General features: G+C 42.9%; 1 protein-coding gene across 3 annotated transcripts in view; it reads left to right on the forward strand.

The window, feature by feature from the left end:
• Positions 1-24,025, forward strand: part of KLHL6 (kelch like family member 6) — a 70,539-nt gene that overhangs the window by 22,627 nt on the left and 23,887 nt on the right. For all 3 annotated transcript variants that reach the window (XR_010321066.1, XM_003412879.4, XM_064279496.1), the window contains exons 2-3: positions 1,941-2,106; positions 22,717-23,166. Coding sequence is in view for 2 of the 3 variants with exons in the window: in XM_003412879.4 (XP_003412927.1) it covers positions 1,941-2,106; positions 22,717-23,166 (616 nt within the window). In the remaining variant the exon portion in view is untranslated. The remainder of the gene's footprint in view (positions 1-1,940; positions 2,107-22,716; positions 23,167-24,025) is intronic.

Genomic DNA, 24,025 nt, shown 5'->3' on the forward strand with positions numbered 1-24,025 from the left:
GGGAAAAATCTCCGGTGTTGTTACTCCCAGCTCTTTTTTTAAAAATAATTTTTATTGTGCTTTAAGTGAAAGTTTACAAATCAATTCAGTCTCTCACACAAAAACCATATACACCTTGCTACACACTCCCAATTACTCTCCCCCTGATGAGACAGCCTGCTCTCTCCGTCCACTCTCTCTTTTCATGTCCATTTCACCAGCTTCTAACCCCCTCCACCCTCTCATCTCCCCTCTAGCCAACATAATCTCAAGTGTCCACCCGATCCAAGAAGCTCACTCCTCACCAGCATCCCTCTCCAATCCATTGTCCAGTCCAATCCATGTCTGAAGAGTTGGCTTCGGGAATGGTTCCTGTCCTGGGCCAACAGAAGGTCTGGGGGCCATGACCACTGAGGTCCCTCCAGTCTCAGTCAGACCACTAACTCCCAGCTCTTTTAAGTGTGGTTAGTTTAATGCTTGACACCAAGGGCACCCAACACCAGCAAATGAAAGTGAGAATGTGCTTGTTAAAAATGTTCTCTTAGAGTTCTGCTTCTGCTCATAAACCCGAATAAAGACCTAGTTCCCTAGCCTATCTCCAGTGCCGTCCACAGTCAGGACTCAGTTTACCCTTCCAGACTGACTTCCCCATGGCCTCCGCTGTACTTCCATCTTCCATCTCCATGCCTCTGCTCTGTGTTTATCACCTGGAAGCCCTGTTCGCAGATGTCACATGTCATGATTTTCCTTCTCCGTGAACACTATTCCTGGCCCCTTTTTATGGTCCTTGTAGCTGTTATTTGTGCTTGTTCCTCTGCTAAATTGTGAACTACTAGGGATGCAGGTAAACCGAAAAACTCCACTACTATTGAGTCGATTCTGACTCATAGTGACCCTATAGGACAGAGTAGAACTGCCCCATTGGGTTTCCAGGGAGCGGCTGGTGGATTCGAGCTGCTGACCTTTTGGTCAGCAGCCGAGCTCTTAACCACTGCGCCACCAGGGCTCTGGGATGGGGACAGGTAGAGACTAACATTGAAATGTTCTCCATCTTATTTTCCTGCTTCGAAGACAGAGGCTAAATATCCAAAAGTCCAGCCCTGGAGAGGGCGCTGCAGAGGCATAAGCCTAGGCAAGATGGAGTAATGGCCTTGGGGAGCTTGTACTGGGATGTGGGGATCCACAGGATTCAAAGTTGCCAACTGCAACTGGGAACTCAGGGACAAGGGTCCAGTTCTGGGGATGAAAGCCAGCATCAGGAGCCGCCAGTGGTGGGTTCTGGGCCCCAGCCGGCCAGGCCAGGATGTGAGGCCAGGCTCCAACCAGAGAGGGCCTGAGAGAGGACAGAGAACTTTGTCGTGGACCCTGTTTGGGTGCTGGGAATTGAGAAAGAAAGGATAAATATGGCTTAGGAGTCCTACAGCCCTCCCAGAAGAATCCCCAGCATGTTGAACGTAGTCTTGAGCCAGTAAAGTAGTTCTAGACCCCACCAGGAGACGCTGGGTGGTGCAAACAGTTAACACACGTAGCTGCTCACCGAAAGGTTAGCCTTCTGAGTCCACCCAGAGGTTCCTCAGAAGAAAGTTCCAGCGAGCTACTTCCAGAAAAATCAGCCATTGAAAACCTATAGAGCATAGTTCTATTCTGACACACATGGGGTTGCCAAGAGTAGGAATTCACTCCACAGCAACTGGTATCTGGGATAGATGCCACCAGGTGTACCAGTAAGGCTCCTAGCAGCCCTTCAGACTTTTGCATGGCCTTGGCGACCAGAGATGGGCATGGCAGAGAAGTTTAGTAAGTGCTGATCGAATGCCTGATGTGTGCTGGGCGCTGCAGAAACAGCGCAGACTCAAGTCCTGGCCTTGGGGTCCTCACAGTTCCTGGGGGGCAGACAGGCTGACAAGGGCCTGGAAGAACAAAGGTCCTGTAGGATTCATGTTCCTGTATCTCTCTTCCAGGGCCATGTTCTGCAACGATTTAAAGGAAAAGTATGAGAAGAGGATCGTCATCAAAGGGGTGGATGCTGAGATCATGCACACTCTCCTGGACTACACGTACACCAGCAAGGCGCTGATCACCAAGCAGAATGTCCAGCGGGTCCTCGAAGCTGCTAACCTCTTCCAGGTGTGTGAACCAGTGGGCTTGGAACTCTACTCTGGAGCCCATGGAAGCTGTGATTCCCTCAGACACCTGCCTGGGCTGGGTCCTAGGCCTGTACCTGGGACATGACATAGACCTGAAAATCAGAAGACACTCATGTGGAAGCTTTCCGGGAGGTTGTGAGATGGGGCACTGACTCCTTAGTAAGATGAAGCCAGGGGAGCTTGATCTGGAGCCTAGTGTGGTACTTTTTTTTAATTGAACTTTAGAAGAAGGTTTACTGAACAAACTAGTTTCTCATTTAACAGTTAGTATATACATTGCTGTATGGCGCTGGTTAACAACCCATGACATGTCAACACTCTCCCTTCTCAACCTGGGTTCCCTATTACTAGTTTTCCTGTTCCCTCCCGCCTTCTAGTCCCTGCCCCAGGGCTGGTGCACCCCTTTAGTCTTGTTTTGTTCCATGAGACTGTTCAATCTTTGGCTGAAGGGTGAACCTCAGGAGTGACTTCATTACTGAGCCGAAAGGGTGTCCGGGGGCCATACTCCCAGGGTTTCTCCAATCCCTGTCAGGCCAGAAAGCCTGGTCTTTCTTTTTGGGTTAGAATTTTGTTCTACATTTTTCTCCAGCTCTGTCTGGAACCCTCTATTGTGATCCCTGCCAGAGCAGTCAGTGGTGGTAGCTGGGCACCATCTAGTTGTACTGGACTCAGTCTGGTGGAGGTCATGGTAGATGTGGTCCATTAGTCCTTTGGACTAATCTTTTCCTTGTGTCTTTAGTGTTTTTCATTTTTCCTTGTTCCCGAAGGGGTAAGACCAGTAGAACGTCCTAGATGGCCACTCACAGGCTTTTAAGACCCCAGACACTACTCACCGAAGTAGAAGGTAGAACATTTTCTTCATAAACTCTGTAATGCCAATTGAGCTAGATGTTCCCCGAGACCATGGTCCCCACAGCCCTCAGCCCAGCAATTCGGTCCCTCAGGGAGTTTGGATGTGTCTATGGAGCTACCATGACCTTGCCTTGTACAGGTTGTGCTTGCTTCCCCAGTATCGTGCACTGTCTTCCCCTTCACTAAAGTTACCACTTACCTATTGTCTATTAAGTGTTTTTGCATCCCCACCCCTCCCGTCCCCTCCCTCATAACTATCAAAGATTGTTTCTTTTTGTATGTAAACCTTTTCATGAATTTTTACAGTAGTGGTCTCATACAATATTTGTCCTTTTGTGATCGACTTATTTCACTCAGCGGAATGGCCTCCAGATCCATCCATGTTATGTGATGCTTCACAGATTCATCGTTGTTCTTTATTGTTGTGTAATACTCCATTGTGTGTGTGTAGCACAGTTTGTTTATCCATTCATCTGTTGATGGGCATCTAGGTTGTTTCCATCTTTTTGCTATTGTGAACAATGCTGCAATGAACGTGGGTGTACATATATCTATTCATGTGATGACTCTTACTTCTCTAGGATATATTCCTAGGAGTGGGATTGCTGGGTCATATGGTATTTCTATTTCTAGGTTTCTAAGGAAGTGCCATATTGTTTTCCAAAAAGGCGGTATCATTTTGCATTCCCACCAGCAGTGCATAAGAGTTCTGATCTCCTTGCAGCCTCTACAACATTTGTTATTTTCTGTTTTATTGATTCCTGACAGACATGCCAGGGTGAGATGGTACCTCATTGCAGTTCTGATTTGCATTTCTCTGATGGCTAGTGATTGTGAGCATTTCCTTATGTTTCTGTCGGCCACTTGAATGCCTTCTTTGGTGAAGTGTTTGTTCATTTCCTTTGCCCATTTTTAATTGGATTATTTGTCTTTTTGTTGTGCAGGTTTGAATTTTCTTGTAGATTTTACAGATTAGAACTTTGTCTGATTTGTAATAGCCAATTTTTTTCCCCAGTCAGTAGGTTCTTTTTTTACTCTTTTGGTGAAGTCTTTGGATGAGCATAAGTGTTTAATTTTCAGAAAACCCCAGTTATCTAGCTTACCCTCTGGAGTTTGTGTGTTGTTGGTTGTGATCTGTATCCTGTTAATGCTGTGTATTACAGCCTCTAGCATTGATCCTGTTTTTTCTTCTATGAGCTTCATAGTTTTTGGCTTTATATTTAGGTCTTTGATCCATTTTTAGTTAGTTTTTGTACATGGTCAGAGGTATGGGTCCAGTTTCATTTTTTTTTGCAGATGGAATCTAATTTTGCCAACACCATTTGTTAAAAAGACTGTCTTTTCCCCATTTGATGGACTTTGGGCCCAGTGTGATTCTTGACTCTAGGAACAATGACTACAGTTTGCAGAAACCTAATCAGCGCCTGGATGGCACAAGCAGTTTGCGATCGGCTGCTAGCCTAAAGGTCAGCGATCCAAACTCACCCAGAGATGCCTTAGAAGAAAGGCCTGGAAAACCCTATGGAGAAGTTCTACCCTGTAACACACAGGGTCACTCTGAGTCATGATCAACTCCATGGCAGCTAACAACAGTCAGCACTCCGTATGCATCGCCTCCAATCCTTAGCACAATGCGTGCAAGTGATTGCTTTCACCCACTTTACAGGTGGGGAAAGTAAGGCCCTTGAAGGATAAGTGACAGGCTGTGATTTGCACCCTGGGCTTTCTGAGTGTTGAGTCCACAGGCTTGCCACCACCCCAGGGGTCTCTAGGGAAGTAGTGTCTAGGTTCAGAGAGAAGTAGGACCTTGTCTGCTCAGCGGTTTGTGGTGACAGTGAAAGAAGAACATTGAGAAGTGGGGGGTGTTACGGAAGGTGAGGTAGAGAACGCTCAAAATTAAGTTTTATTTTAAAACAACGTTTATTCTTTCCATTTGATTATGCTTGCTTCGATCTGATGATAATAATTACATTTAAAACCCATGGCCGTTGAGTCGCTTCAGGCTTATAGCGACCCTATAGGACAGAGTAGAACTGCCCATAGGGTTTCCAAGGAGTGGCTGGTGGATTTGAACTGCTGATCTTTTGTTTAGCAGTCAAACGCTTAACCACTTGTGCCACCAGGGCTCCATAATAATTACATTTAGCTTTATAAAATAACTTGGCCTATGGACTTTGTCAGCTGTATCCACATAGCCAAAACCACCTGAGTTGCTGTCTCTGCCTAGGTCTAAGATGACACCTTGAACTTGGTTCTGATTGGTTAGGGCAGAGGTGACTCACTGAGGGTGTGAGGTTGAAAATAAACAGAGCCCAGGGACAAGTATCAGATCATTTCCAGGGACAAGTGCCAGATCATTCCCAGGGGCCAAGGACAAGTACCAGATCTTGCTCCTGGTCTGGGGATTTGGGAGGTGGCATCTGCTTGGGTCAGCAGTGGAGGGGTGCAGAAAGCTGAAGTCTGGGAAGGTGGGGAATGAGGGATCCAGCTTCAAAGACCATGGACAACGGTGTCAGCTTTGCTGAGGCTGGAGTCTGGGCAGGATTGATGAGGTCCAGCAAGGACCGGAGAATGGAAAGAGGGAGGAAAATCAACCATGAACCAGCTCTGTTGAATTCTGAGTAAGGGTTGCTGCAGTTGAAGCCAATTTTATTGGCTTAGCTTCCCCAGAGCTTCTTAAAGATACAGAGCAAGTCACTTCCTGCAGGGCTGGTTAAGCCTTGCCTGGTGAGGTCTCCAAGTCAGGTACCACCCAAGCACCTGCCCCTTCACCATTTCTCTGTCCTCACCTGCTTACACCCTCAGCCTCATTAATGGGCAGGGAAATGGTCCCTCATTATCGGGGCGGGGGGGGCAGTGCTCCGCAACTTCTTGCTCAGAATCCCATCCGCAGCTCCAACAATCTAACTGCAGAAAAACCCTTCCTGTGGCATGGAGGGGCCTCTATGTAGTTCAGGTTTTATGCTTTTTCTGAATCTTCTCTTAAAAGACAAATACCCCCTCCTTGGTTCCCTCCTAAAACAGCCAATAACCTTGAGCAGGATCGCCCCATTCACCATGTCAAACCACAGCTGCCATTGTTATCTTCAGACTGATCTCATTCACTGGGGCACAGAGGCTTGCTGACGTATCTAAGGTGGCACAGTTAACACTGGCAATAGCAATAGTAATAGCGTGTATTACTTCAAGTGTATGGTTTGACACCAAAATAGATGCTCAATCAACACTCGTTTTATTGAGCACTTGCTGTGTGCCAGGAGTGATAAAGCTGGGACTAGAAACCAGGTCTCCTCTTGTTCCCACCACTAAAATAGGTCTTATCTAATAGGTTAAGGAAATACATTTTGTTTTTCAAAACGCAGTTTTTAATATTTTTATGTTGCAATAGAATTACAAACTATGGGAAAAAAGATTTAAAACTGATACAAGCAAAAAGAACCTCAAAATTGCCTACCACCCCTCCTACTCAGAGACAATGTGGTATGTATGCTCTTTGGGGTATATACTTCTATGTCATTTTCTAAGGGTTTTCATGTACAGAGGCAGATCGGTAGGGTTGTTAATAGCACAGATTTGGAGACAGATGGCTTGAACTTAAATCCCAGCTCCGCCACTTATTGGCTGTGTGACTTTGAGCAAGTTTCACAATTTCTTTGCACTCCAGTTTCCTTTTCAGTAAAGCAGGGGTGATAATAGAGCTTACTTCATAGCGTTATAATATTTGTAAAGGACCTAGTACATAAAAAAAAAAAGTACATAGTAAGTGCTATATGTATGTTTATAATATTATTACATGTTATATAATATTTGATAAGAATGGGCTCCTATTAGACACACTGTTTTCATTTTTCCTGTGTTATATTGTAATCATATTTTCCTGCGAATAGATACATTTCTGTAGCAACACTGTAATAGCCAAATGGAACTTAACAGTACAGTAATTTAGTGAATCAATACCTGTAGCTGAAAGTTGAGGTTGTTTTCATCTACTTGGCTATTCAAAAACAATGTTATCATAAACATCCTTTTACTTTATTTAATATGGATGAGACAAACGTCCTAACAGAAATAAATGAATGAAGGACATGAACGAGTAATTTATAAATGAGGAAGATCAAATGGTCAACAAATATATTTTTAAATGCCAAACCTTGTTAGTAATCCAAAAGGCAAATTAAGTCAACAGTAAAATCACTCTTTGTGTATCATGTCGGCCAAGAGTATGATGTATAATATAATATTCAATGTTGGCAAGAGTTGGGTAACATAGACATTTTGATCCATTGCTGGTGGGAGTGTAAATGGAAACCCCTTTCTGGAAGTCACGTTGAAGGTAGATATTAAAAACATTTTCAGTGTGCATGCTAAAGAAATAATTCAGGATGTTCAAAGTATTTCATATAAATAACTTAAAAAGTCAACTATAGCTAAAAGTCTTAAAAAAAAAAAAAAAAAAGAAGTAGCAATTTTCTGCCTCTCCTCCTTGCTCCAGCCCAGTCTTTAGGAGCAATTACTTTCACTTTCATTAATTGTTTCTTCTAAATGATCTGTGTACGTTGCTATCTCTTGATGCGCTGATTTTAGATAAATTCTTTTCCCTCTGTCCTCCCACTTTAGCCTGAAATGGTTGCTCTCCAGACCTGAAGCACAGCTGTTATCCTGGGACTTCTCTTTGCTGTCAGCCTGGGAGTTCCTTCTATCTCTTTTCTATGTTGGATCTTCTGTTCTTGGATGTCAAGTCTTCTTTCTTCTAAAAACCTTTATTTTAAAGGATCGTGACCTACAATGGCTTACTATGAAAAGTATACATTGTTGTCGTGTGCTGTTGAGTCAATTCTGATTCATAGTGACCCTGTAGGACAGATAGAGCTGCCCATAGGGTTTCCTAGCCTGTAAGTCTTCTCAGGAGCAGACTGTCAGGTCTTTTCTCTGCTGGAGCTGCTGGTGGGTTTGAACTGCTGACCTTCTGGTTAGCAGCCAAGTGCTTTAACCAATGTGCCACAAGGGCTCCTTATGGTATTTGAAGTTTTCTTCTGCTTTTTCTCTTCCCTTTGAATTTCTTTTCCCTGCTTGCTTATGTCGGTCTCCAACTTTTACCTTAGACGGTGTATCGGCTTCCTACTGTTGCTCGAGCTAATTGCTACTGGGTGGCTTGAAACAATGGAAATGTATTCTTTGACAGTTCCAGAAGCCAGAAATCAAGGTGTTGACACGGCTGTACCCTCAGGAGGTTCTAAGGGAGAATCTATTTTTTGCTGCTTTCCACCTCTGGTGTCTGTCAGCATTCCTTGACTGGTGGCCATATCACTGCAATTGCTGTATCCAGGTCACGTGGCCTCCTCCTCATCTGTGTGTTTTCACCTCTGTCTGTGTCTTATAAGGATACGTGCGATTGCATGTAGACCCCAACCAGATAATCCAGGATAAGCCATTCCTCAAGATCCATAACATAATCACATCTTTTCCCATATAAGGTCATAGTTACAGGTTCTGGGGATTAGAACACGGACATATCTTTTTACACCGTTCAACCCATTACAGAAGGTTTCCTCAAATACTCTCTTGGTTATTTGATTCTTGGCTGTCTAGTTGTATTTAAGATAGAGGCCTTAATATACTAGTATGAAGCTTGATGTACACGGAATGGGGTCAGAGGCTTGTAGATGAGAAGGTTTTACTGGGGCTGTTGGGTTTTGTATTGGTGATCCTCAAATGTTGGTATCTGTTGGATTTTTTCTTTTTCTTCAATTTCACCAGATAAGAATCCTTTAGTCTCTTGTCTAAAGGGGTTATAAGTCAGCAGGCATTCTGGACTGAGCACGTATGTGTGTGTATAGGTGTGGCTACAAATCTTTACTTAACCATCCTTGTTTTCAGTGTGATATTTATACCTGGCTTCCTCAGTGGCTGTTGTCCCTGAGTCCAGAATCTGGCTGGCTTGCTTTCTCCAGAGAATAAAACATCTTCTCCAGTGGGTGTGAGAATTGGTAGTTATTGACCTACAAGAAAGAGGTGGGATAGAGGACCAGGAGACTTAACTTCTGAAACCCTCTCCCTGTTATCAGCCCCCACCTATCCTTGCCTTGCAGCTTCCTTGGAATTTTAATTCCTGCTTTTTTGGGGTTTTGGGGACAAACTTGTTTTCCGTAGGCACTTGGCCTGACCTTCCTTCTCTCAGCAAAGTCACCAGCCTTTGTGCTCTGTGGTTTGGGGTTACTGATGTTTCCCAGTTTCACTGAGGATGGAGTTTGTGTTTCTGTTTCTTGTTCTCCTTTCAGTTTGGTGGTGATTTTTCAAGAGCACTATAAAAGCTCTTTAGATATTCAAGACTAATCCTTTGTCATGGGTGTTGCAAATATTTTTCTATTTGTCATTTGACCAAATTTTCCTTATAGCCTTTTTTTTTTTTTTTAAGTTTTTTGTTGTATTTTAGATGAGGGTTTACAGAGCAAATTAATTTCTCACTAAATAATTAATACATTCCCTTGTGACGCTGGTTGCCACCCCCATGACATGTCAACATTCTCCCCTTCTCAACCTTGGGTTCCCCGTTACCAGCTTTCCTGTTCCCTCCTGCCATCTTGTCTTTATCCCTGGGCTGGCGTTCCCATTTAGTCTTGTTTTATTTTATGGGCTTGTCTAATCTTTGGCTGAAGGGTGAACCTTAGGAGTGACTTCAGTGCTAGATTTAAAGGAAGTCTGGGGGCCATATTCTTGGGGTTTCTCCAGTGTCTGACAGACCAGTAAGTCTGGTCATTTTTTTGTGTGTGTGAGTTAGAATCTTTCTCCAGCTCTGTCCGGGACCCAGTAGCCTTTTTTTTTTTTTTTAATGTACAAAAGTTTAAAACTCGTATTTAGTCAGATGTGTCAATCATTTCCTTGATAGTTTTTGTCTTGTGTTCATTTTTGGAAAGGTCTTCCCTATTCTTTGATCATGTACTCATTCACCTATAATTTCATTCAGCCTTGCTGTGTTTCTAGGTTTGATACATAAATCTTTAATACATTTGAAGTTTATTTTGGCTTAAAATTTCTTCTTTTTTCATTTTCTCCCAAGTGAAGATGCTCAGTGGAGAGGTTAGTTTTTATTAGAGAGTTGGGCAAGGAGGGCAGAGACAGGGTAAGTGGTGTTCTGGGGGCCCCACAGGGAGGCAGAAGGTACCAGAGACGCTCTCTACCTACTTTCTAACTTTGCTTAACCAATCTAAAAACCAAATACATTGCTCTTGAGTTGATTCTGACTCATAGCAACCCTATAGGACAGAGTAAAACTGCCCCACAGTGTTTCCAAGGAGCGCCTGGTGAATTCTAACTGCTAACCTTTGGTTAGCAGCCGCGCTCTTAACCACTACACCACCAGGACTCCTAACTTTTCTTAGGGCAAGCTTTATTTTTATTAATGGTTCCTCTATTCTGGTAATCCCTCACCCCCAAATTTTTAAAATCTCTTTCACTTACCAGGCAAAAAATAGCAAATTTCTCTCTGAGACTATTTTACTCAGTTTTCCTACGAGTGTTAATTCTTATGAAAATGAGAAAAGAGTCCCGTGAACTTCTGGATATTTATTTAACCCACTTTCTGATTTCCATTGCCTCTGGGCTACTTGTTTAGATGTCTTCAACATAGAAAACTGGGACTATTTTCATGCTTGAAAGTACAAAAGGGACAAGTTGAGATTACTTTGTGGGTTTTTAAAAATTATCTGTTTTTTTGAATGGGTATACATACCCCTGTTCCAAATTCACAAATACAAGGAGGAAGGCAGTGAAACATTTTGCCATCTTTGTCGTTAGCAGTGTCTTGCTAGTCTTCATACTCTATGCCTATACCAGTATGTATGTATATATACAAATCCCACTCATTGCCTCCATTTTTTAAACACTAATGTTGGCTTACCATACACACTCTTTTGCATCTTTTTTTTTTTTTTGCTTTGCAATATATTTTGGAGATTGTTATAGGTCAACACATGTAGGCCTACGTGGTTGTTTTTAATGGTTGCATAGTATTGTTGGGGTCTCTTTAGATACGAAATATGTCTAGTTATCTGTAATTGTCTCTTAAAAGCAGAATAATAGCATGGAAAGAACATGGGCTTTGGAGGCAGATTTAAACATGGGCTTTGGAGGCAGGTTTACCTGGATTTAAATCCTAGTTCAGTTGCTTATTTGCTGCATGGCTTTGGATGAGCTACTGAAACGGCCTCAGCATTCTCATTTGTAAAATTAGGATAATAATAACACCTACCTTGCAATGAGAATTATTATGAGGATTAAATGCTGTGAGGTTTGTAAGGTTCTGGCACATAAGAGATGCTTCATAGGAGTTTCTTCCCATCATTTGTCTGTTAATTTTTACTTTATTTTGGATAGTTTGTGCTTAGGATAGACTGGTCTGACATTTAATTGTGAGAACATTGCACTAAGCTGTCCCTGAATCTTTGTTTTCTTCTGGATTAAGACTATAAAAGATCATGCTTAAACGATTTTATCAGGTCCATATGGCACACTGTTAGTGCAATTAGCCGGACAGATGCTGCATTTTAATTGATCAGTGCTATATTTTTTTTTTATAGGCAGAGAAAAGTGTGCCAGAGTTGGGATTTTCTCTTATTTGAAAACACCAATGGAAGCTGATACCACCTTAGTGGGACTGAAACAAACCAATGGGAGTTAGATTATCTGATGTCCCCAACCCCACCCAGCAGCAAGAGTTTCTTAATCATCACACCATTGATGTTACTCAGCTGCTTTCTTAGACTCCACTTCTCTTTTTAGGTTTTCTCTTTGTCTCTTCCTGTTACCCACTGATTGCTTCTCTCCCAGAATTTCCCAGTCTAGAAAGAGAGGATTCAATTGGTGAAGCCAATCATCACTGTCCTTGTTTGAGTGGAGCTTTTCACGGCAGGCAACTTTGCAGGTTCCTGGCCAGCTTACACACACACTGGTTGCCCTTGGTCAAAGTCCCTGGGTCCAATCACCTATGGCATGGAATGGGACACTTTCCTCTAGGAGGAAACTCTGGGTGTGGCAAGTACTGTTTTGATTGAGCTGCCCAGTAGAGAAACTTCACAGTGGCCTGTCCATAATTTATTGGCCAATTATGATAAACATACTTTATCCAAGTAGCTTTTAGAAAGGTAAAAGTGAGAGAAGCCTCTACAAGGAAAGGCCCCAAAGACCTCTTCTCAAGCAAGGACCCCCCTTGTCTTAAATGGACCTTCAACCACCAGAGTTCTAGATAACCGAGGCAGCTAGAAACTATAGACCTAGGACATTGACTATATGAACTGGTAAGATTTTCAAACTTGGTCTTTTGTTTGTTTGGAGAACTTTGCTAAGTTTGTTATTTTCATTTTTATTATTAAAAAAAAAAAAACTCAAGGAAGACTAAGGGCTTATGAGTTAATCTGCATGCCAACAAGAATGTGAGGCCAGGAGATCATACTAGCCCTGAATTTAGTCTTTGGAGGGAAGGATCTCCAAGGCACAGATCAGCTGGTGGCAGCTTAGAAAAGCAGAATAGGCTGAGTCCTTGGGGCTACAGGAGGAAAGACTGGGAAACACTGGAGTGGGAGCCTGGTCACCTGGCCTGGGCCTGAGGAGATCCCACATGGTACTTCCACAACACCTTCTGGGGCAGTGATATAACTTCTGTTGTGGTGGCAGTTTGGGAGGACTTTGGTGAAGGTCCTGATACTGCTTACTTTTGTATTAATTTATTTGCTAATGACCTATAGGGATGAGGTAAGACCTATATGGATGAGGTAGCCATGAGGTAGATCAGTGACTGACTTGATAGCTTTGGTTGGCTTCTCGGCTTACATAATACCTGGAACATAGTAGACACTCCATAAATATTTGTTGAGTAGATGAATATGTGAATAAACGAATGAGCATGGCGCTCTTGTTAGTTAGTAGGTGAATATAAGGATCACCTCAGAAATTGCCCAAGACCCCAACAAAAAGTCAGCCATTGAAAACACTATGGAGAACAATTCTAGTCTGACACACATGGGGTGGCCACTCAACAACAATGGGCGATGGTGGATACGACCGTGTAACCACCACCAAGATTAAGATCTAGAACATTCCTAGCATCCCAGAACACTCTTTTGTGCTCTCCCCAGGCAGGCCTTCCCCAAGGGTAACTACTACTCCAGCATCTATCATCATGGATTAATTTTGCTTGTTTTGAACTTCGTATTGTTCTTTTTGAGTTCTAATTAGTATAAAAACCAAAAAAAAAAAAAACAAAAAAACCCCAAACCCATTGCCGTCGAGTTGAATCCAACTCATAGCAAGCCTATAGGGCAGAGCAGAACTGCCCCATAGGGTTTCCAAGGAGTGCTTGGTGGATTCAAACTGCTGACCTTTTGGTTAGCAGGTGAGCTCTTAACCACTGCTCTACCAGAGCTCCCTGATTAGTACAGAGGATCCAAAGCTAAGGCTACAAACTCAGGTGTGCAAAAAAAAAAAAAAAATTGAACGTGGTTTATTTTTCTATTATTGGATTTAATCTCTGTACTGAGCTCCCCATTCTACCAGTGGCGGAATAGTAGTTAACTTAATGAAAACTCACTTCAGGAAAATATCATCGTTTCAGGATCAGGGTTGTTTACATAGTTCCAGCAGGTGTTTACACAGTGCCAGGGCATCACAGGAGAGGCCATCTAGCCCAGGGTCTTCATGGTCATTGGTCCATGCTTCATCTACTGGAGTATCTCCATTCCCATTGGTCTCTCTCTGGTCATCAGCCCCTCCCCTGCTGGCATCACCTGAAGGTCCATGATCCCACCAGGTTCTGGTCATCAGTCCTTGCCAGTCACTCTTCATTCTCTTTGTCCTGTTTGCAAGGCCTTGTCAGGGCTGCTGAGCTTTCAGCTGCTTCTCTGCCTCTCTCAGAGGTTCTTAAGAAACTCCTTTGCTCCTGTACCACTCTGTGACCATTGGGACCACAGAGTGACTGCCTTGGGCTCCCTTTGTCTAGAAACGAGACACTCCAGTTCCTCTCCTGCTGCCCTTATACTGGACAGCTGCCTTTTTTTTTTTTTTTTAATTACTATTAAATTTTAATTTGGTAATCAAAGTGTGCATTCTTTTGCTCTCAGGTCTACCACCTGTATGAGGCTTTTCCCATCCTCCATTACTCCCAAATTTTGGGCTGGATTGGGAGATAGGATGCAGGGAATCTCAGGGACCTGCTTTTTTATCATCTCTGAGGACCATGCTTCTCACTGTATTGATAGACTCACCCTTTCTCCTCTCTCTTCCTGGAAATCTTTATCTCCTCCATAGTGGGAAAAGCTGACCCTTCAATTATCATCCATTCTCCTATGTTTACTGTTTTGGCATAAACTTTATACCTAGAATCCTTAGGGTTCTGGCTTTTGAAGCTCACAGGTCCAGATTATTATCAGTAATTGGTGTTTCACTCAAAATTGTTTTTCTAGTATGGATTCTGTGCATTTACCTTTTCCTTTCCGTTATGAGTTCACTTCTGAGGTCGTCCACTTCTTTAGTTGTCTCAGTCCCCTAGAACTGCTTCGCCTTAGTGAGTGAGTTTTTGCAGGTTTTAGCTTCCTCTTTTCCTGCCCAACCCATACGGCTTCCAGGAGCCAGCAGGCCTCTCAGCCATGTCGAGAGCAAGGATGGAAAGTCTGGAGGGAGCAGAGAACATCCTGGGTGAGTGAGAGGCATATCCTCATGGAGTTGGAGCTGGGTGCATCACCTAAGAATGAGGGAAAGAGGTAAGAATGGGAAATTAGGATCAAATGCCCCATAAACATCAATACTAGAGAACAGCGCTATTTTTAGTATCTATTTTCTGGAGCCTTACTGGCACAGTTGGTAAGCGTTGGGCTGCTAACCAAGAGGCTGGCAGTTTGAATTCACCAGCTGGTCTTTGGAAACGCTATGGGGCAGTTCTACGCTGCCTATAGGGTCGCTATGAGTTGGAACTGACTCAATGGCAAAGGGTATCTATTGTCTGGGAAGAGAAATGGTAAGGAAAAAACCGTATGGTGAATTCAGAAACACTCTTGAACAACTTACTCTCTCTTTATGCATTGATGTGTTGGCACTAAAGATAAATATTCCAGCGTCTTCATAAATCCTTTGCAATAACAACAAGGCTGCGTAGACTATGGTCACGGAATTGCTGATTCAGACAAAACAGGACTGCAATTATTCTGGAGCGAATTTGGAGGAACCTTTAGGGAGATGTGGAATTACATTGGTAGAGCCTCTTAGGACCCCAGGCTTTGGAGACCATAAAAGGAAAGCAGAGGAAGGGCAGTGGAAATGAGGGAGTAGGGGTAGTGTCCTCCTTGAGGCATAAGCTTCTCATGGGAGCTACAGTCATGTCTCAAGTGGTTTCTTTGATTGTATTTTTAGTCTCCCTGTTCAAGAGTCAGGTGTCTTGCTGTCACCTTCTGCTTGCATGTCCCCCCAAACAGGAAGTTGGCTGACTTTCACCATTATCTGTCATCACTCAGCTTTAATAAACAAGTTCATGTGTCACTGGGGCAGGGTGAGACAAAAACTTACCCTAAAGTCTTAAATCATCTTGGATATGAAAATGCAAAAAAAAAAAAAAAATTTTTTTTTAAACAAAAGAATTTCTTGTTCCCATGACTGCCCTGCACATCAGCAGATTCCTAGCCATGTGATGCTGTCTTACACCCTACACACTAAAAAAAAATGTTTATTGAAGCATATTTTAGGGGAAACTTAGGCATCCTTGAGACCCCCTCACCCAGCCTTGTCCTCATAAAGCCTTGTTCGACTTTCCTGGTGTTTTGTTAGCTCAACAATGAAACAAATTATAGAGACAATGTCATGCTGAGTAAGAAATTAGTTGGCTGTGATCTTGAGTATCTTCTGTACCGCCTACTAGCTGTGCGACCTTGGACAACAAACTCAATTTCCTCCTTTCCGCAAATGGTAATGCTAATACTCATCTCTTGGATTTGTTAAATGTAGTAGGTGGGAAAGTGTCTAGCACAGATCTTGGTATATGCCAGGTGTCTGATAAATATTTCCTTCTTCTGTCTCTCCTTCCTTTCTTTCCTTTATTTTCCCAGACTTTGTGCTAGATGCTGCTGGAAATAAAAACACAGATATGACCTAGAACCTGCCCTTGAGATGCTTAACTCACCATAGCACAAGGCAGAAACATAGTTGGTACTCCACATGAGGGGCATTTGAGATGTCCATGGAGCACAGAGGAGAGAGAAATTGATACCATATTGGGGAACTGGAGAAGTCTTCAAGGCAGAAGTGGCTTTTGAGAAAGAACTTCATGGATAGGAAGGATTTATCCACTTCTTTTTTCTTCCGTTCCTTCTTTTCCTTTCTCTTCCCTTCCATTTCCCCTTTTTCTTCTTAAGAAATTATCAACTTAGGGTTAAACACGTCCAGAGTCAGGGATGGCTTCAAGCACGGTCTGCTTAGGGATCTGACCCTGTTTCTCTCTACTTGGCTCTTTCTTTTGTGTTGGCTTTGTCTTCAGGTGGATGGATTCCTGGGTGTCAATTCACAGTGTCCTCTGGAAACTCTATTCTCACAAAAATGTCACATGTACAAACAGACATTAGCATTTAATTGCAGGCGTTCATAGACTCTCTGGAGCCCATCTACTGATTCAAGATTTAATAACTGAGAATAAAGACAACTGTCCTGTGTAGATAAAGTGATGGCAATGGTAGTCAGTTCTTCCTTCTTCTTGAGATAAATTAAACGGGACTTCTCAATTAAAAGTGGGATGAGCTAGCCTGGGTCCTTCCTTAAAAAGTGGACTCTGGAGTCAAACTGGCATGAATGGGGCGAGCAGGATGTTAAGAGATAGTGATGAGGGAGAAAGGCTGTCCCTGCTGAGGAAATGACATGAGCATTGAAAGGCTCATCAGGGAAGCTTAGGAAATGTTTGGAGAAGGTGAGTAGACAGGCCTGATTGTGGCTGGGGTTCCATCAGGGAGAATCTGGTGTTGAGTTAGAACCAGATTGTAGACAGCCTTGAGGAGTAGGCAAAAAAAGGAACCATTGCCATTGAGTCGAATCTGACTCAAAGCGCCTCTATAGGACTGCATAGAATCTCCCTATAGGATTTCCAAGGAGCAGCTCGTGGATTTGAACTGTGGACTTTTTGGTTAGCAGCCAAACACTTAACCACTAAGGAGTAGGACTTATTTCAGATGTAGACAGTGGAATCACCAAGCTTTGTTACGTAGCATTTATCAAAACCAAACAAAACCAAACCTAGTGCCGTAAAGTCGATTTCGACTCATATTGTTATTTTACATTATTTGGGTGTATTCTATTAATGTCTGCCTTTCCCACTAGTCTATCAGTTCCAATGAGCACAGGCATTGTGTCTCTTTCTGCTCATCTCTGCACCCCCAGCACTAGTTGAGGGCCTTCTACATAGCAGATGCTCAATACACGTTTGATCAGTGACTAAGTAGAAGAATGAAAAGTTTCTAAGTGGAGAGAAGTATGTTTCTGACAAACGTGAGTGAGCTTCAGTGCTTATTTGATTCACCTTCATGGTTTCCTTCTTTGGTCATCTAAAGTCATTAAGCAGGGAGAGGATTTGGTGTCTGTTTGTCAATCCTTGCTGGGTCTGGGAAGATCAGATAACCTGAGCTATCCTATGAAGAGCACAGATGATGTTCAGCAGCTGCCAAGCCTTGGTCCGTGCATTCACTACGTGACCTGGAGCAGCTTGGAAGAGTAGAAAGACATGCATTTCTTTTATTTTTTGGAGTCTTATAAGACTGATTTAAATCCCAGCTCTATGCCATACCTATTGAATCCATATGCCGAGCAAATAATCTGAGAAGCTGGACTATATGAAGAAGAACAGGGCATCAGGATTGGAGGAAGACTCATTAACAACCTGCATTATGCAGATGACACAACCTTGCTTGCTGAAAGTGAAGAGGACTTGAAGCACTTACTGATGAAGATCAAAGACCACAGTCTTCAGTTTGGATTACACCTCAACATAAAGAAAACAAAAATCCTCACAACTGGACCAATTAGCAACATCATGATAAACAGAGAGAAGATTGAGGGTGTTAAGGATTTCATTTTACTTGGATCCACAATCAACGCCCATGGAAGCAGCAGTCAGGAAATCAAACAACGACATATTGCATTGGACAAATCTGGTGCAAAAGACCTCTTTGAAGTGTTAAAAAGCAAAGATGTCACTTTAAGGGCAAAGGTAGGCCTGATCCAAGCCATGTTTTTTTCAACTACTCATATACTTTCAAAAGCTGGACAATGATTGAGGAAGGCTTAAGAAGAATCGATGCCTTTGAATTACGGTGTTGGTGAAGAATATTTAATATACAATGGATTGCTGGAAGAATGAACAAATCTGTCTTGGAAGAAGTACACACAGAATGCTCCATAGAAGCAAGGGTGGCAAGACTTTGTCTCATGTACTTTGGACATTTTATCAGAAGGTACCAGTCCCTGGAAAAGGACATTATACTTGGTGAAGTAGAGGGTCAGCAAAAAGAGGAAGGCCCTCAACAAGATAGATTGACACAGTGGCTGCAACAATTTGGCTCAAGTATAGCAATAATTGTGAGAATGGTACATGACTGGACAGTGTTTTGTTCTGTTGTACATAACGTTGCTATGAGTTGGAACCGACTGAATGACACCTAACGACAACAACCACTTACTAGCTAAGAGCCTTTGAGGAAACTATTTCATCTCTCTGAATCTATTTTCCTCTTCAATAAAAGAGGAATGATAGTAAATATCTACTCTACAGTATTGTGAGAATTAAATGAGCTTGTTAAGACACATAGTAGGTGCTCTTTGTTTTTGTCTATAAGTTTTACATTTTATTTTATTTCCTCATTGTGTACTCTAAAATCAAAAGAAAGGATTTATTTTATATTTTCATTTTTTTCCTGGTTTTAAAAGCAATTTCATGCTCAGTACAGCATTGTTTATAGAAAGCTTGGTCTATACATCAAAGTCTAAAAAATCAAATTAGTAGCTTTCTATAAAACCACGATTGAGATAACCACTATTAACATTTTTCTAGTATCTTCTCTAGCATTAAAAAATTTGCTTATGGTAGATGGGCAGTTCCTACTGATGATACACAATTCAAGAGATACAAAAGGTAAACAGGGGAAAGTAATTCTCCCTTTCCACCTTGACCCCAACCACCAGTTCCCATCCCCAGAGGCAACCACCATTCCGAGGTTCTTCAGTGGCTTCCCAGAGATAGTTTAAGTATTTTATGGTATCTATTGAATTTTCATAGGATCTTCCCCTCACACACGGTGTGCGTGTTGTTTTGTACATTTGAGTGTCGGCTTCCTCTTAGCCCTCAAGAATGTCTTTGTGAGTAGGCCCACATAGGGCTTTGGTGACAGGCTGTGAGAGCTCGCGAGGCTTGGTCCCGGTTGCATATTTTTACTCTTTGAACTGAAAATCTGGAAACAACTGCACAGATGTTAGAATTCTCAGTCTCAACCGTTTCCACAGCTGCTCATGCGAGGAGCAGATCTGCAGGCAGTTGGGGCCAGCAGACAGGGCAGCCTGGGGCAGAACTCAGGCTTTCTCCAGTACTGTGTTGACCCTGTTTTCTAAACCGACCATTGGAATGTGTTGGCTGACATGGGAAGTTAATAGTTTGCAATGGGACTGATCCAAAAATCAGGGATGTGTGCCCCCTAGTATGCTCTGGGGTGAAGGGCATAGCCCAAGGTAAGTTGGTCCATTTGAAGACCAGTTCTGCCCTTCCCCCACCCCCAACCCTCAAGCCCCACAGCTCTGCTACCTCTGGCTCCTGTCTCCAGAGCCTCTCCTCTGCATGCTGCATGCTTCCCTCCCGGCTGGGTCTGTCCCATCCATACCCCCACCAGGCCCTACCTCCTCAGCCTCCAACTGCCCCTCTTTCATTAATTAATCAACCCAAGCACACTGAGAACCTGACCCTATTCAGAGGACAAGAAGAGGAGATAGGAGGCTAGAATCGTTCAGAGCTGAGCTTCAGAGAACAATGACTAAGAACGAGCAAACGAACGATGCATTGGAGACACGAGGATGCTACCTCATCTGTAAAATGGGCGTTAATACAGTGGGTTTGACAGGGCCTTGAAAGCTATAAAGTGCTGTTCATCCACTAGGGACTCATTGTTAGGAAAATGACGCTAACTTAAAACCAGGATGTGAGAACCAATGGATAATTTTACAAAGTAAATTTTTACTTACAAAAATGGTAACTTACTGTGGTGATGGTTGCACAGCATGATGAAAGTAATTAATGTCACCGAATTGTTCATTGTAAAAAATGTGGAAATTGCAATTTCTTGTTTTATATATATATATAAACATATATATGCCATACATACGTGCACATATATATTTACCATAACTTTTTTTTTTAAAAAGTAGTGCTTATGCATTTTAGAGGATTTGAAAGTATATAAATACACAAACATTAGAAAAAATTCCACATGATCTTATTAGAGAGTGTGGTACATCATATTATTTATACAGTGTATTCCCTGCTCATTCTATGGGTCCTGTATCTGTGGGAGTAACATTGTTCCCTTGACAACAAAATTTGCCACGTGACTGACTTCAGCCAGTTAAGCGTGAGTGGAAATGGCACGAGTCACTTCTGAGCAGAAGCTTCAAGAGCTTTTGTGTGGTTGGCCATCTTTTTCTCCTCCTGTCACGGTACCAGCATATCTCCATTAAGGGCTCTTCTGTCATCCTGGGTCCTAGAGTGAGGAAGCCTGTGAAGGACATGTAATGTGAGTGAGAAATAAATATCTATTGCATAAGCCCCTGAGATTTTGGGGTCGTTTGTTACTAGAGCATAATTTGCCCTAAGTTACCTGATACAGAGAGGTACCTGTTGCTGTCCAGTCGACCCTGACTCATAGTGACTTCACAGGACAGAGTAGAACTGTCCCATAGGGTTTCCAAAGAGCCGCTGGTGGATTCAAACTGTTGACCTTTCGGTTAGCAGCCGAGCTCTTAACACTTCACCACCAGGGCTCCATGCAGAGAGATAACAACTATTAGTATTTTGGTATATATCCTTCAGACCTTTTTCTATGCCTATTTTTATATTTTCTTCTTTATAAAAATAAGGTCATAATGTACATATGACTTTGTGAAGTGCTTTTTTTTTTCATTTCATCTGAAATATTTTAGTATGTATCTCTAAAAGGTAAGGAATCTTTAAACAGACACAATACTATTATCACACTTAAAATTAATAATTGCTTCATATTATTCATATCAAATATTAGTCATTGTAAACATTTTGTGGATTTTTTGTTTGTTCAAATCAGAAATCCATATAAAGTCCATACTTTGCAATAGGTTGAAATGTCTTTTAGTGTCTGCCTTTGTTATCTAGTGCTGCTGTAACAGAAATACCACAAGTGGATGGCTTTAACAAAGAGAAATTTATTCTCTTAGCCTAGTAGGCTACAAGTCCAAATTCAGGGTGTCACCTCCAGGGGAAGCCCCTCTCTCTTTGTTGGCTATGGAGGAAGGTCCTTGTCCTCAATCTTCCCCTGGTTGAGGAGCTTCTCAGGCGCAGGGACCCTGGGTCCAAAGGACGTGCTCTGCTTCTGGTGCTGCTTTCTTGGTGGTCTGAAGTCCCCAACTCTTTGCTTGCTTACCTTTCCTTTTATCTCTTGAGAGATAGAAGGCGGTGCAGGCCACACCCCAGGGAAACTCCCTTTACCTTGGATCAGGGAGGTGACCTGACTAAGGGTGGTGTTACAATCCCAACCTAATCCCCTTTAGTATAAAATTAGAATCACAAAATGGAGGACAACCACTCAATACTGGGAATCATGGTCTAACAGAGCTGCCACATATTTTTTGGGGGGATACAATTCAATCCACGACAATGTCTTTTAATCTTTAGATTCTCCCTTCCCTCTTCTCTTTCTTTTTTCCCCCTTAATGTGTTTGTTGAAGAAATGGAATCGATTGTAACGTAGAGGTCCCATAATCTGAATTTTGTTGAGCATATCTTCATAGTGTCATTGAACATGTTCCTCTCTCTTCTACATTTCCTATAAATTGCTAATTATATCTAGAGGTTTGACTAGATTCAGTGAACAGATTTTTAAACTTAATACATTAAGATCTTTTTCCATATAATTTAACGTTCTTCTACAATATGTTTTTTAATGACTGTATAGCTGTCTGCTGTAGTGGTTAAGAGCTATGGCTGCTAACCAAGAGGCTGGCAGTTTGAATCCACCAGGCACTCCTTGGAAACCCTATGGGGGAGTTCTACTCTGTCCTATAGGGTTGCTATGAATTGGAGTCAACTCGATGGCAACAGGTTTGGTTTTTTTTGGGGATATATTTGCCTACCATATGGAAACCCTGGTGGCGTAGTAGTTTAAGAGCTACAGCAGCTAACCAAGAGGTCAGTAGTTGAAATCCACCAGGTGCTCCTTGGAAACCATATTGGGTAGTTCTACTCTGTTCTGTAGGGTCACTATGAATCGGGAATAGACTTGACAGCAACAGGTTTGGTTTTTTTGGCTTTGGCCTACCATATGGATGTGTTATAATTTACTTAGTCCCCCATTGTTGGACATTAGGTTGTTTCTAATTTTTTGCTACTGTACCCAACTCTCTAATAAGCATGCTGGTGGACTAATCCTTTTCTGGCCTTATTTGCCTCAAAAAAATTTTTTTTTCTCTTTTTTTGTTCTGATAGTTCCTGCGGATGGTGGATGCCTGTGCCAGCTTCCTCACGGAAGCCTTGAACCCGGAAAACTGTGTTGGAATACTGAGGCTGGCCGACACACACTCCTTGGACAGTCTAAAGAAACAGGTTCAAAGTTACATCGTGCAAAACTTTCTGCAGATCCTCAACTCCGAGGAGTTCCTTGAGCTTCCTGTGGACACTCTGTACCACATCTTGAAGAGCGATGACCTTTATGTGACTGAGGAGGCTCAGGTGTTTGAGACTGTAATGAGCTGGGTTCGCCACAAACAGTCGGAACGGCTCTGCTTGCTCCCTTATGTCCTTGAGAACGTGCGCTTACCACTTCTGGACCCGTGGTACTTTGTGGAGACGGTCGAAGCTGATCCTCTCATCAGGCAGTGCCCGGAGGTCTTCCCGCTGCTCCAGGAAGCCAGGATGTACCACCTTTCTGGCAACGAGGTGAGTCAAAGATGAGGGGTGCCGCATTTAACCGGTGAAGTAGAGTAGCTAATCAGGGCCTCCCAGGCGTACATGTAAGGCTGGTTCACAAACCCGCTACTTATAGTTTGAGTCATGTGGTTCTAGAAGCCCTGGATTCCTGATCTGTAAAATGGGGAAGGTACTGCACCTTCAGACAGTTACTGAAATAATTAGGTGATACACAGACATCACCTAGCACCAAGCCTGGCACATTCTTCCTCTTCCCAGTTGTGTAAGAGTGGGCTTGTAAGGCGGCGGGGCGACATGAATACAAGTGGGCGTATCCCCCATCCAGGCACAATTCCACTGGCAGGGGTGGGGGCTGCTTTCCTAGTTTGACCACTCTGGGGAAACCTTGAGTCTCTAGCTTCGGACTATCATTATTTTCTTTCCGAATTTCTGAAAATTCTTTGAAACTCATCTCCTGTCCCCAGCCTGGTCTCCCTCCAATTCATCCACCAGCTGGATGATGATCTAAAACACCAGCCCTATCATCTCACTTCTGACCTTTCCCTCTTCACTGACTCCCCGTTACTTTCTGGATAAAGCCCACAATTCCCGGCTAAGCGCCCAGAGCCTGACCTTTCATGGTTTGCCTCCCACCTGCTAATCTTACATCTTCTCCAGCTTCTGTCTTCTGCTACAGTCCTAATGCGCTGCTTGTAGTTCCCCAAAGTGAATGTGCTTTCTCAGCCTTCAGGCCAGTGCAGGTGCTGTTCAAATGCCTTTTCTCCTTCTTCATCTAACTCCTATTCATACTTAAAACTCTGCTCAAGTTCACCCTCTCCAGAAACCCCTCTGCACTGTCATAGCACCTAGTGAGTTGCACTGTCATAGC

Source organism: Loxodonta africana, chromosome 1 (genome assembly GCF_030014295.1).
Source record: "Loxodonta africana isolate mLoxAfr1 chromosome 1, mLoxAfr1.hap2, whole genome shotgun sequence".
Taxonomy (NCBI): domain Eukaryota; kingdom Metazoa; phylum Chordata; class Mammalia; order Proboscidea; family Elephantidae; genus Loxodonta; species Loxodonta africana.